We start from the raw sequence: 14,867 nt of genomic DNA, 5'->3' as shown, positions 1-14,867 counted from the left end.
TCCAGCCCTGATATAATCTCAATTCAAGCCAACCAGCCATTTGATCAGTCCCTTGTGCCTACCCTATGCGCCTGAGGACATAAAGATAAAAATGGGATAAAGTTCCCCCAATCATTCTAGGATGATGTCCCCGAAACGCCCAAAGGAGTTGACCAGGGAGTTCTTTTCTTCCTGACGGGGCGGAGCCTGCTTGGCGTTCAGTGGCGTGAGGAGGGGCAGCTCTCAGCTCCGGGCGGGGGAGGGCGCAGGGGTTAAGCGGTTTCCGCGAGGGCCCGCCCCGCCGCCGCGCTTCCCGCCTCGCCTGGTCCCTCCCTCCGTGGGTGACGCGCACGGGTTTTGCCCAAATTTGTCCCTTTCCCCCTCCCTCGCCCTGCGCCTGGCGCTCTCAGACACCCCCGAGTCGCGAAGCTGGCACTTGGACATCGTCAGGTCTCAGTGTCCCGGGTCAGCTCTGCAGGGAGCGCCCCTCCGCGATGCCCTTCAGGAAAGGTAGGCGGGGTCCCCGTTCGGAACCAACTGGGTGCGCAGCCCGGAGACCTGCGCCGGCCAGGTGCGGAGTCCGCGCCGCGCCGTGCTGAGACCCTGCGCCGCGTTGTCCCCTCAGGGCCAGCACTGCCCCTCTGGGACCCGAACTACCCCCGCCCCCGGTTCCGGGTTCCCCTCAGGCCCTGCCTCTCCCCTCAGGTCACCCGCCGGCTGACACCTTGTGCGGGAGCGGATGCGCAGCGCGCGGGGCGCGAGTCTCAGCACTTTGAGCGCCCCCCCCCCATCCGCCCAGTCGCGCTGCGTTCAGATTCCGAGGTGCAGGTGGAATAGGGGTCCACCGGCGGTCGGGCCATCTGGGGTTCTGCGGTGGCGGGAGCTTTGCAGCGCCGGAGCCCGGCTGCGCACGCCTATTGCAGGCGGAGTGTGGGAGGGGGACTGCAGGGCTCGAGGCACGCTGCTATGGAAGGCAAGCCTGATGGCGAGTCCCGTCCCTGCCCTTTCCCTCCTTCAACCCTTGGGAAGAAGTCACTGAACCATCTGGAGCCTCAGTTTCTTCATTGGCAAAATGGGCGCCAGAATAGGGCCGGCTGTGTGGGGACTGGTGAGACAGTGCACAGGAAAGCAAACAGGTGAGATCGGCCTGGATTAGGATGGTGCCCCCCGCCCACTCCTCCCACCCCCCGCAAGGCCCTCCTCCGTGTACCTGGCACCCTGCATTCAGCGCCCCACCTAGCCCACCTGCCGGCTCTCCCTAGGTGATGATGCCTTCTTGCATTTAGGCATTTCACTGGCGCTTTCTCCTGTGCACAGGGTGCTGGGTGTGCAGGGCGTGTCAGAAAGTCCCAGATGCTCCTGTGGTCACCTGCCTGGAAAGGGGTCCCCGGTGTACTTGGCTCCATTTTATGGGCAGCGTGTTGGAGGCCCTGCTGCTCCCAAAGCGCTATAACTGGGTGAGGGCCCTCAGGTGAAAGTATAGGAGAGGGAGGGAGACTCAAATTTACTTTCCTATGAGAGCTACCAGACTCCTCTGCTTTTTCTATTTGTGTTGAGAGAGGTTTGGGCTCTGGTGACCCGTTGTCACTCAAAACCCAAGGCTTCCCCACCCCCACCTGTGTACAACTGACTGAGAACTCATTAAGAAGAAGCCTTGACTCTGGGGGACCTGGGACCTGGGACAGTGCTGTGAGCTTTCTCCCGGCTCCCTCCACCCCACCTTTTTTGCCCTCTCTTCACTTCTCTTATAATTCAGATTAATTGTCAGGTTAATGCTGCTGATTGCCTATGACACCCTATTGGCCTTTGTCCCTTACACAGAGGTTGCTAAGATGCCATGAGAGCTCCTGGCTGTGAAGGGGATGGTGGAAGGAGACAGCAAGGAAAAGGGAACAATGAGTTCTGTTAGGTCCTCAGTCAGCTAATGACGTTTAGTCCCATGGTCACTGTCCTCAATGTCTCCTCTATTCCATATATAACATGGCCACTTTATCTCTGGAGGTTCTCAGAGCCCCTACCTGACCTCATTTAACTACAGTATGAATGGTGATTTCTATGCTGAGTTGATCACTTCCCCTGCCGACTGTGTCCTTGTGGTCTCTGGTGGCAAACTCCTCAAAGGCAAAGCTGTCTGTTTACTTGTCACAGCCCTCAGGGGAGCCTTATGCAGCCAGGATTAAACAACCTGGTGGCTAAATGATTTTTTCATATGAAGATTTCACTTTATGACAGCGTATTTTAGCACATTATTACATTGCACAGGACAAAGCATTTGCACACTGCCAACTGTTTAAGCTTTGTTGTTGTTGTTGTTTTGTTTTTGTTTTTGTTTTTTAATTTTAACTTTATTGGGGAACAGCATGGTTTTCCCAGGACCCATCAACTTCAAGTCAATTTGTTGTCCTTCAATCTTTGTTGTGGAGGGCACAGCTCAGCTCCAAGTCCAGTTGCCCTTTTCAACTAGTTGCTCAACTAACTGAGGGGGTGGCGCAGCCCACCATCCCATGCAGGAGTCCAACCGGCAGCCTTGTTGTTAAGAGCACACACTCTAACCAACTGAGCCATCCGCCCGCCCACCGGCAGCTCAGCTGCAGCTCAGCTCAAGTTGGTGTCTTCAATCTAGTTGCGGAGGGTGCAGCTCACTGGCCCATGTGGGAATCGACCCAGTAGCCCTGTTGCTCAGACCTCTTGCTCTAACCAACTGAGCCACCTGGCCCCTCCTGTTGTTTGTTATTTTAACCTGAAGAGAACTTGGCTTTGTGAAGAGGACAGTTCTATCCCTCCATGTGACATGCTGATTCCTGAAGGTCCCAGGGTATGAGAAACAGTCGTTGGATTTTCCAGAAACATTGGTGTAAGCCAGGGTGGGGACCCTGGAGGGCTTCAGAAAATCCAAGGCAGAAGTTCGCCACCGCACTGAGTTGTGATCTCCTATTTAGAAGTAAGCACAAGTGGAGATTACAGGGAGACAGGGTTTGTTCAATATCATGGCGAGATGTCATCTGGAGCTGCCTGGAGGTGAAAAGTCCTGCCTGTGAGAGGGGGGCATGCAGTACCCCATTCCTGCAACTGTCAGATGCTGGAGACTTCAGTGCATGTATGATTTTAGACTTTTTTGAATTATAAACTATTTGAATATATTAACTGTTCAAAAAAGTCATTAAAAAATAGGAAGTGAAAACTTTGCTCTTCTGCCCCCAAAACAAAGAGGAGCCAGATGGAGGACTCCTAGCTAACCTTCTAGAAGGTTAATTGACCGTTAATTCCCTTCCCATGCTGTCTTTCTGTATCTTGACAAGTAAGACTTTGGGAGCAGCTCAGTCAGGGGCCTGGGAAGAAATACTTGGCACCCTCATATAGGGCAAATTGCGAGGAGTTTAACAAAGGGATTATTACAAAGGTTTGGGCAGGGTATAGGAAACCCACAAGAGATAGTGCAGAACCCTGGGCATTACTACTCCAGGCTTAAAAGGGTTGAGGGGCCAAGTTCATTTTCTAGATTAAGTGGCTTGCTATGCACCAGGCACACATAAGGTGCTGGGCTAATAAGATAGACTTGGCAATTCCTGCCCCGTCATTAGACCTTGCTGCCTCTCCATCATGGTCCACAGTGCTATGATAATGTCAGGCAGAAACCACGCAGCATGAATGGAATGAATGGTGGTGGCTGAGACTGGCCAGGGCAGCAGTTGGCAATGACCTTCCCCGCTGGCAGGCGGGATTGAAATGTGAGACTGTTCACGCTCACGTCTCTTCTTGGCCGGTTCCAGGGTGATGGTGGCTGCAGTGGGGGGAACAGAGTTGGGTCCTTGGTCGAGCTGCTAGAAGAAGTAGGTTTTGAGATTGGTTTGAGTAAAGAGAAGGAAATGTCTTTGTGTGAAACATGAAGGAAATTCGTGAGAACACAAGGGGGCAGGAAAAGCTAGACCCTGGGATGAAGGTCATGAACGGAGTGATTAAAGCTGGAAACCAGCTAGGAAGGGAGGCTGAGTAGTTCTTCCTCTAAGAGAGGAGAGCTTTAAAAATTGGGTAGATGGGTGGTTTTTCAGGTGATGTGGGTGTGGCTCTGCTTGGGAACTGGGGTCTTGACTAAATTCTTTTTTTTTTTTAAAGATTTTATTGGGGAATTGGAAGAGGGGAACAGTGTTGGGGAATCGGGGAAGGGGAGCAGACAAGTTGCTGTTCTTTGGTTTGTCTGTCTAGTTGTGGAGGACGTTGCCTCACTGGCCCATGTTGGTATTATCATTGCGCTCTTCCCGGGTGAGGCAGATCGGTCACCAGCCTCTGGACGGCCACTCACAGTGGCTCTTGGCAGCTCACACCAGCTGCTGGCCGCTCACGCTGGCTGCTGGCCACACACAGTAGCTCACGGCAGCCCACTGCAGCAGGGGCTGCAGCCTACGCTGTTGCCGGCGACTCACAGCAGCCCAGCTCTGGGTTAAGCTGTTGTTCACCATCTTAGCTGTAGAGAACAGTATCACTGGCCCTCATGTGGGATCCGAACCGGGGCCCTGCTGCACAGAGCTGGTGTCCCAAGCCAGCTCTTAACCAACACGCCACTCGGCCGGCCTTGACTAAATTCTTAATGTCCCTTTTAGATTGAGAACCTATAAACATGTCTTCAGACAGCCATGCCCCAAGAATTCTTGCATATCTGCACTTTCAGAAGGGACAAAGGGACTAGTGGGTAGAGGTTCTAATAGTAAATAACCATAAGATACCAAAGTAACATTTAGCACCTTCCAAGTCCTAGGTGCTGTGCTAAGTGCCTTACATGTGCTCTTTTATCCTCACAACTACTCCCTGAGGGGCCTCGTGTTATTATTTCTGCAAAAATAAAGGAAGTGAGGCTTAGAGAGGTTGTGTGACTTGTCCGAGTTCCCTCATCAAGTCGTGTGCTAACCAGCTGGGACTTGGACATCTGTATTGTGCCTTTCCAGCACAGGAAATGATAGGATATGATATAACATGATGTATGATACGATGTGCTGTGTATCAGGCAGAAACTGTATAGTATGATGTTTCTCATTACGAACCAGCAACTTCTTTCACATTAGAGCCAAGTAGAGAGACAGACTCAGATGCCTGACACGCGTCAGTCTTTGAGAGTCGAAGGCAGATGGACCCAGATGGGCCTGCACAAGGAAACAGCTGGTCTTCTGTCTCTTTTGAGGTGGCCCCAGGGCACTGTCAGGTGCTGAGCACATAACCACTGTCAGGTGTGGTGGAGATGATAGGCCAGCCAGATGTCAGGCCACAGCTGCATGGTGAGCTGATCAGTGCCCTGCTGGGCACGAGGTTCCAGGGCTGCCCAGGGAACATAGGGAAAAACAAGTTATGCCATTGCGGGGGAAGCAACAACTTTGGAATTCCTGCAGGTCAGCTGCTTGCCACGGGAACTCAATGGCATTTGGGGACCCCAAATCCAGAACCTCTCCTTCCTTTCTCTCCCCAGTGGGAGTGCAAAGAGCCGATTCTGAAAAGACACTCTCCAGAAAGAGCTGGGCTGGTCCTTGGTTCTTTCCTTCCTTTCCCGAGCTCCTAGGCCATGCTGGTACTGCCCTCCTCTCTGGGTGTCTGCATCGATGGGCTGTATTCTGGGGTGCTCTCTTCTCCCTTGGGGACTACCAATTTCCTGGAGAATAGGGCTCCCGGGCCATTTCAGAGCTCTTCCTGACGGGACTGCAGCACGCTCTCCGAGGAAGGGAGCTGAGTGACATTGGCTTTGGGGAGCACCAGCTAACCAGGCCGAGCCAGCTCAGCTTCCAGTCGGGGGCCTTCTGTCTCCAGGTTGCCCTCTGTGGTTTATCTAGTTAAGTTGTCAGCTGACAGTGTCTTTGCAGGCCTTTTGTCACTGAGCTGCGCCCTTCTAACCGTTTCCCATGCTCTGCTCTGGTCAGGTGTGTTCCTCGGCGTCCCATAGCAGCCAGCCTGGGGCTCCCCTGTGTTCTTGCACCTGTTGATTCCCTCCTACATCCTCTCCTCTCCTGGGACCTGGCAGCACCTTCCCAAGTGCCTCCCACCCTTCTCGCTCCATTTACGCATGCATTCACCTGTGCCTGCGCTCGTACACGTGCATGTTTCCAGTCGTTCCTTAGGCCTTGCTCAAGTTCAAGTCTTCTCTGCCTCCTTTTAAATCTACTTTATGCAGATGGGGCTTTGCAGGTATATCCTGTCCCATACCCAGAGCTTCGAACTTGTCCTTACAATGCTTCCTGGACGTTCATTTGTCTGCTCTTTGGAGGAGCGTCTATGTCTATCCTTCTATAGGGCCCAGTGGTAGCAAGTGCTCCACAAATTCTTGTGCTTGATTAACTTGTCAAAAAACTCCAATTTCCTCTGGAATGGGTAGTTGCAGAGCCAAACCAAGACATCAAAAAACCCTAATCGCTGAAAGATTATGGTCTTCTCCCCACATGTACATTTAAAATGAAGACAGTATCAAGCTATGAATGGAAGCGAGGCAGACACATTATTCATTGTTTACTATGGTCACCATTTTGGTACTTTTGGGGAAATATTAAGTTCTAAACAACAACAATAGCAATAGCAACTGTGGGTGGGTAAGTATAGTCTGCAAGTTGGTTAATTCAGACCTGGGGGGGGGGGTCTCATGCAGGCAGCTTTCTACTTGCAGAGAGCCAAAAATACCAGTTACTCAGAAGTGCTCAGGAATTGTAGATCTCTGCTATTCAGTCACCCATCACTGTCCTGTATCCTCTGCAGTGAATTCTGAGCCTCTCCTTTAGCTTCCCAGGCCAGTGAGACTTCCCTGAGGGGCAGGGCCTGGGTCTGGAGCTCTGCCCCACACCTGGCCTTTCTCTTTCCTCCTTATCTGCAGCTGATCCCCAGGAGGCATGGAAACAGCACCTCGGGGTGTAAAGAAGGCCAGTCCTCCCTGTCCTTCCCAATTGTTGTATTTATGATAAAAGCTGGATAAAATGAACAAGGGGGAAAGAGGTCACAAAAGGGCAGTGGGAGGGGCAGAGGCGGTGGGGCCGGGGGCAGGAGGGGAAGGGGACTCCGAGTGCCCCCAGCCCTCACCCCTGCCTGCTGTTCTGTAGGAGTTGTGATCTGATGTAAGAGCCCAGATCTTCTATAACACCTGCCGGCCCCCCAGTACGGTGGCTCCCAGGTGACGTCACGGGAGACTGCTCACTCATTCTGCAGGACTGTGGCCATGTTTACAGACCATTTAGTTTCTAAGTGTTTATTAATCCTTTGTTGGGACAGCTCTGAGAGCAGCCCTGGCACGTACCCACAGGCAGTAGAAGTGGTGTCATAGACAGCTGGGTGAAGCATCTGAGGAGTGTCAGGACATGCCCCTTGTTAGGAATGGAATGTGTAGAAAACATTGGCCTGGGAGCTCGGAGACCAGGTAGTGACAAGTCCACCTGTGTCAGTACCAGGCTAAGTGATCTCAGGTTAAGTCACTTAAGAGCACTTGGCTTCAGTTCACCCATCTGTAAAAGAAGGGTCTGAATTGAGATTTCCTCCAGCTCTGACTCAGAGATGGATGCCTTCTGGTCGCTTGGATGCTTATTGCAACACACGGAGTCTCCCCAGTTTGTAGGCTAAGCTGGCTGCCGGACGCAGACGGGATCCCCTCTGTGCCTTGTGCTGAGCACCCTGGCCTGCTGCCTGTCCCAGCATCTCCAGGTGAAAGGCTACAGTTTCAGACAAGTGGCAAATGAAGAAGTCATGGCCCTGCCTTCTCTGGTCTTTGTGCTCCTGCGGCTTTGACTTCAGGACTGAAATGTGTGCCAAAAGGAAGTCAGTGTTGGAGCGCACCGTCCGAGGACGGGCACATTACCTTTCTGTCCTATTAGGCCAGTCTGGAACTCTGTCTCTGATGTCAGGCCGTCATAATCATGTCTGCGGTTCCTCAGGTAGCTCTAGGGCTGAGAGCTCTGTTAGTTTACCCAGAGTTTAAAGTAATCATTGGCAGCAGGTTCTCCCGTGCAGAAGCTCAGGAAAGAGTGACTGTGTTGTGCACTTTCACAGCGGGTCAAGGGAAGAGATTTAATTAATTTATTTTACATATCGGAAGCCCTGGTGTTTTCCATAATATGTTCAATGGTAAGCAATTTGGAAAATGCAGAAAACCATAAAGGTACAAAAATTGTTCATCATTTCGTGACCGGCAAAGGAATAGTTCTATATTTACTCCTGGTGATTAGGCCAGCTGGAGGGGACAATAGTCAGAGGGGACTGAGGGAGGAGTGGCCCCCCTTTCTTGACAGCGCCTATGGCTCCTGGCTGCATCTTGTGTCCAGGGACTAAGTAAGGGGCGCCTGGCCCCAGATATGGCTGAAGCCCTGGTCAGGGGCCAGGCTGGGGACATCTGAAGAGTGAACGGGTTTGTGGCTGTCCTGCCCTGTCCACAAGCAGCCCCTCCAGATGTTGCTCCGGAAGGCATCTGAGATGACAATTCAGCAAGCGCACTTCCCCTGCCTGGCGTTAACTGTCAGGAAGAGAGCCTCCCTCCTCCCCATGTCATCAGCAGCGATGAAAAACAAGCAGGCTATCCAGAGGCAGGCTATCCAGAGGCGCGGCCCCTTGCCCTGGCGTTCCTCCCTTGACTTGCAAGGTGCTGAGCAGTGCTGGTGCTTTTGAGGAACCAGCTGTGTTCTTTCTTAGGCTCGAACTGCTTTGGTATTTTGCCTGTCTGCTTGACATACTGAACCCCAGCGATCAGACTCAGGAAGCCCTCCCTGAGGCCGCTGAACTCATCCAGGAAGCTTGGGGACATGGGCCAGTCCAGTCACAGGAAGAGTAAGGTTTCATCAGTCAGTTGGGTGGTGAGCAGGAGCTTAGAGAGGTGCCCCCAAGGAAGTGTGGGCTTCAAAGCAGGAAGAGAGAAAGAAAGAGAAAGGTCCTGGCCCTGACAAAGATGCATTTTGATGCAGACAGACTAGGGAAAGTCTGGCCTTTAGCACTGTGGCCATGTGACTGTTGAGGTGGAACAACTGGTACAGAAGGACTCTAAGAACAAAAGAACAAAACCAGACCCCTGTGGCTCCTATTCCTGGCCACACATTTGGGTTAACTGGGGGAACTTTTAAAAAAAGTCTGATGTGCCAGAAAATTCTGATATAATAGTCCTGGGTTAAGGACTGGACAGAAATTTTCATGAAAAAGTACTTATCCTTAGAATATACAGTATGCTCTGATATTTTCTAATCTATTCCATTTCATTAAAATTCTGATCTGGTTCCAATCAATTGATTTCCAGGCCACTAATGGGGAGTCACCCACAACCCTGAAAATGCTATTCTAGTGCAATAGCTTGTACTGCAGCCTGGGAAGCTGTTAGCTGCATGTCCCAGGCTCCTTTGCAGCTAGGGTTCTGGGTATGATTTTGGGTCTCCAGCAAGATATGGGTGCTCCTGCTTCATTCGGGCTTCTGCTGGCAGGCACTGCTGTGGGGGTGTGCTGAGCCAGGCAGCCATGGGAGGAAGCAGTGAATCTGGACAAAAGGTGGAGGCCTCGCAACAACGAGCCATCTGCAAGCACCATATTCCTCTGGAGACATTCACAAAATAAACATTATGGGAACACAAAGAAAGGGAGGGTTATAGACTCAGTAGGTGAGGAAATTTGGTAGAAAAGGCAAGAAACATAATTGGAAGCCAGCTGTCTGCATCTGTCTGCTGGTACCTACCCTAGCCTGTGTTGTACTTCAGTCGCTTTCATAAGCCCTTCAATCACGTGACACACAGCTGTTCAACACCTAGTGGACCAGGTGTGGGTGAAATGCTGAGGATGCAGCCTGGAACAAAACAGACAGACACACCTGTCTTCGTGGGGCTTACATTCTAATGGGAGCAGACAGGCAATAAACAGAGTGTGTCCAATGGGTACAGTGCTGCCGAGAAAAATCAAGCAGGAAAGAGGAGACAGAATGGGGGTGGGGTGGGGCTGTTTGAAATGGGATGGTCACTGAGAGATAATGGACAGAAGGGAGTGAGGTGTGGGCTGTGTGACATCTTAGGCAAGCGCTCCAGCAGGGGGCAGTGTAGGTGCAGAGGCTGTGACCTCTGTGTTGGAGGACCCTGGGGGCCAGGGAGACTGGAGCGGAGTGAGTGTGGGGCAAGTCTCAGAAAGGCCTGCAGAGGGTCATGGAGATCAAGACTATCGTAAGGCCTTGGCTTCTTACTCAGAGTGGGAGGGGAAGCCCTCGGTGGGCTTTACCGGAGGCGCGGCATGAGTTAACTGTATACCATAACCCCCATCCGCAGCATGTGCTGCCTTCCTGAGAATGCTTTTAGGGTGACAAAGGTGAAGCAGGGAGACCAGGTCTGTTGGGGAGTGGCGATTCTTGCTTAGGTCAGGGCGGTGGAGGGCAAGTGGTTGTAAGTGGTTGGATTCTGATTAGATTTGGGAGCTAGGGACAGCAGGACTCTCAATGGACTGGATGTGGGGTAAGAGGAAGAATGCGTCGTGGATGACTCCTAACTGCCTTCTAGCTGACATGGAGAGATGTGCCGAGAGCACCCAGTGTGTCTTCAGAGCTGTACCACCAGCCCACATGGAGGTTGCCAGGAGTTTGGTTCAGCTCTGCAGCCGTGCTGAGTGACTTAACCACAAGAGTAGCAGCAGGCTTCCCTGAGGTAGTTTCTGTCCGTGGTTCAAAAGGATTGGGACTAAGGAAGCAGCCATCTAGAAAGATGCATTATGCTCTGAGCCAACTGCCTGACAGACGCTTCTCTTAAGAAGAAACTGGCTTTCAAAACCAGGGTTGATGATGATTGCCACGCCTAAGGGATTCGTAAAGTTTGATGAAGTTTATGTACAGACACTGAGCACAGGTATTTCCCAAGCTGGTAGGGAAGCATTAGGTAGGTCTTCCACACTGCCAATGTTTCCCCGTCAGTAGTACCCAGCGACCAGTTAAATTTCTGTCTGTTCCGCAGTTTCCTTAAACTGTGAAGGGCTTGATTGTGGGGGAAGGGAAAACCTCAGTCCAGGAAGGCTTCCTGAACAAATTCAGCCCAGCCCCCAGCTGACCAAGTTAGCCTCCAACCAGGGCGACCAACTCGACCTGGTTTGCCGGGGGAGTTCCCCATCTTAGCATGAAAAGTCATGAGACCCAGCAACTTTCTCAGTCCCAGGCAAACCAGGATGGTTGGTCACCCTGTCTACTCCAGCCAACCCCTGTGCCACGGGCTTGATTACAGCTAGATGGCCTCATTTTGGAGAAATTGAAAACCTCATTAATGTTTGAACAACAAAAAGAGCCCAACTTCATTTTGTGGCCCTGGGCTACAGACTTAAAACTATGGAAGCTATGTGTCAAAGCAGTTCTGTCCACCCACTTGTTAGAAAAACAAAACAAGAATTATTTTATCATCAACTTACTGACTCATAATAACAGTAGAGGAAACTGAATCTGCAGCTTGCCTGGTTTCTGTGTGAAAAATCTAAAACTCGAATGTCACCCCTTTATAATAAAAATGAGTCAGTTATTATCCACTTTACCATCAGTCATGTTTCTGTCATTACATCATTTCCCAGATATAAATGGAGAACAAAAAAATGCAATCCACTTTAAGCTGAAATCATGTTTTGTGCAAACCCTGGATTATAGAAAGCTTTTCATTCAAAGCCATTTGAGTGCAGCAAAAGGTCATGTAGTCACTACTGCTTTACAAGAAATGGATTTCTTAACCTTATAAAACTTTTAAAAATTCATTTTTGAAATGCATAGCAGTAAGTAATATACAGCATAACAGTAAAATTATAATCCATTCTATAGGAGAACCAACTGTACAGAGCAAGGAGATAGTCCTTTTTCCTCTGTGGCTAAGTTCTTTTCTCTGGCTTCTGTTAGAAATAACTGGATAACCAGCTGGTAAAACCTTTCAAAAATCAGGCAGTGTGTAAGGATAAGGAAGTAAAGGAATTTAACCTGTTCAGTGACCAGGAAAGTGCAGATGGAGACCACAGTGGGAGAAAATTCTACCCCTATTTGGTTGGCAGAAATGAAGACGTACCCCTATTTGGTTGGCAGAAATGAAGACGTTTGACAGCATTAAGTGTTGGCGAGAATGTGGAGGAGAAGGGACTCTGATACGTTGTGGTGGCATGTAAATTGGTACTAGAGCCTTGGAAACAGTTTGGAATTATCCTGTAAAGTTGAAATTCACATAACTCTGTCACTAGGTGTGTCATTCTGAGGTGTGTCACTGAGAGAAACTCATGAGCAGGTGATGTTCACAGCATCTTTTAAAAAAGTGTCTTTTAAACTACCAAATGCAGGGCCGGACGAGTGGCTCAGTTGGTTAAGAGCTCGCTCAAGAGTGTGACCTCTGAGCAACAGCGGTTTGATGCCTGGCCAGAGCTGAGCTGCCAACAGGTGGCAGGATGGCTCAGCTAACTAGCTAGCTAGCTAGCTAAACAAACAAACAAACAAACAAACAAACAAACAAACAAACAAACAACCAAATGCACACGGACAGAAGAGTGAATTAATTCTTGGTGTGGTCAATAATGGGACACTATGTGGCAGCCTGAATGAACTATACTCTGATAGACAGCTACATTCAACATTATTGATGACTTTTAAAAAATCCCAAAACATTAGCACAGTAAAATACGTTTTATAGAATTAAAACACCTGACTAAACAATATGCTTTTGAAAGGAATACATATATACTGAAATTTATAAAGATTCAGACTTGCCCCTTTAATTTCATATGTACTTTATTTGTGTATCTGTATAAACAGACCAACTTTGAGTTAGGTATGTCTGATGACTCAGAATTACAGCTTTCTGGTCCTCTGGGCATCAGCTGTATGTTAGGAAAGTAAAAGCGTGTGAAGGCTACAGGGACTGTTGCCTGGGGAAGTTTTCCATTTCTGTCTCTTTTTACTTTCAAAAATATCAAGCCTTCAGAAAAGTTACAAGAATGGCATAGTGGACAATCTGTATAACCTAGATTCACCAGTTGTTGCATTTTTACCAGGTTATTTTCTCAGCTGGTTTTGTTGATGTTGTTGAATCATTTGAGAATTAGTTGCAGACATCATGACACTTCATCCCTAAATACATCCCTAGATACAGCCTGTTCCTCCCAAGAGAAAGAACATTCTCTTAAATGACCACAATACCATTCTCATCCTAGTTGGAATTTTAATATGGATACTGTTATCTACTTACCAGTCCATAATCGAATTTCTCCTGTTGTCTCAATAATGTCTTTTTTAAAGATGTTTTTCTTTTTAAATCTAGGATCCAATCAAGTATCACACATTTGGTGTTATAGCTCTTTAGTCTCCTTTTATCTAGAAGAGTTTGCCAGCCTTATTTAGTTTTAATCTCATTTTAATGATGTTGATTTTTTTGAAGGTCCAGGCCACTTTCCCCCCCCCCCCCCAGAATGTCTCTCAATTTGGAATTGCTTGATTGTTTCCTTATTAGATTCAAGTCAAACATTTTTGGTAGGAAAATTGCACAGATGATGTGTGTCCTTCTCACTGCCATTACCTGTCAACAAACCAGGGTGTCAGTTTGTCCTGTTAATCATGATGTTAAATAACTGGTCATTTGTTTGGGTCATTTATAAAGTAACTTTTTCCCCTTTATAAATAAAAACTTATTTGTGGAGGGGCCTTTGGGATCACTCACAAAGCGTGAATAAAATATTCTGTTCCCATGGTAGATGGGGGGAGGGGGTTGTTACTTTGTGAGGGTGAAAAGGATAACTGTTGCATTGTTCTGTACACCTGAAACTAACAATAAAAAAAATTATAAATAAAAATGGTTTAAAAAAATATTCTGTTCCCAGTAATCTTTTATGCAATGGTTTTAGCATGCAGTGACCAATAATAATGACTGGAACACTTATTATTACGTGGCGAAAAAATGGCATTTTACTATTTCTGTTGTTCTTTCAACAGTATTAGTTGGCATTGTTTTGTAAAAAAAAGAGCTTTCCTGTCAACCTCCCCTTTAAAATAGTTTTAATTTCATTATTATTAATGGTAGTAATAGTATCAGTATGGATTCAGGGATTTTAAAAATTACTATTGCATGTGTTCTAGTCCATTCCTGACGTTATTCATTTTGGTTCTCAAATTGTCCCAAATTTGGCTGAGAGCCCTTTCAGGCAGGCTGCCATGTCCTTTTGACACATCCACATCGGTTTTTGAGCTCTTCCCTATATTCAGACACAACCAGATGTTCCAGGTTCAGTGTTGGGATCAGCCACTTCCCCAAGGAGCCCTGGTTACTTTCAGTGGAGAATGGCAGAAACCAAGATCTGGGCTCTGGTGTGCTTCTTGCTATTGGGGTATCATTGTTTCTAGGGCCCTTTCAATGGACAGAGCTAGGAAACAGATTTTTTAAAAATCACAAATTCATACTGCTATTATTCTGGTCCAATACCAGAAAGTTCTTTCTCTCTTCCCCCATTCCATATTTGTATCTTCCATTTGCTTTTTATATTTTCTCCAGGATTTTTTTTTACTTGAATCTCCTTTACTCCCGGTATTATTAGGAAAATAAAATTCCCTGTGATTAATGTCTAATTCCCCATGAGCAATGACATTGAGTAGATCGTAAATTCAGTACAGAGGTGAGGGCTAAAACCAAATCTTTTGGGACTTTAAAAATTACCAGCACAGACAGGAAGAGTCTGGAAGGAAACACAACCAGGAATATTCTATGCTCTTTCCGTATTTTCCAATCATTTCACAATGAACGAATATTACTCTTTAAATAATAGAAATGTTTAAGGCAAAAAAAACCCCACACAAGCCCTATATAGATTGGCTGTCAACATTGTGGTGTTGTATATTGTACAATTCCATGTATATACTCAATATATTGTAGAGCAGGAAAAATAATTTTCCCTCTACCCTTCTAGGGTCTTGGCTGAGACAC

The 14,867-nt window shown here is 48.3% G+C and overlaps 1 protein-coding gene across 1 annotated transcript in view; it reads left to right on the top strand.

Annotated features, from left to right (window-relative positions):
- Positions 1-357: 357 nt before the first annotated feature.
- PFKFB3 (6-phosphofructo-2-kinase/fructose-2,6-biphosphatase 3) overlaps positions 358-14,867 on the top strand; it is a 77,019-nt gene continuing 62,509 nt past the window's right edge. The window contains exon 1 of the mRNA XM_019644542.1: positions 358-489. Within this exon, the coding sequence (XP_019500087.1) occupies positions 474-489 (16 nt within the window). The 5' untranslated portion in view covers positions 358-473. The remainder of the gene's footprint in view (positions 490-14,867) is intronic.

Source organism: Hipposideros armiger, unplaced genomic scaffold (assembly GCF_001890085.2).
Source record: "Hipposideros armiger isolate ML-2016 unplaced genomic scaffold, ASM189008v1 scaffold_88, whole genome shotgun sequence".
Taxonomy (NCBI): domain Eukaryota; kingdom Metazoa; phylum Chordata; class Mammalia; order Chiroptera; family Hipposideridae; genus Hipposideros; species Hipposideros armiger.
The sequence above is the reverse complement of the archived record's forward strand: the minus strand, read 5'-3'. Positions and strand labels throughout refer to the sequence as shown.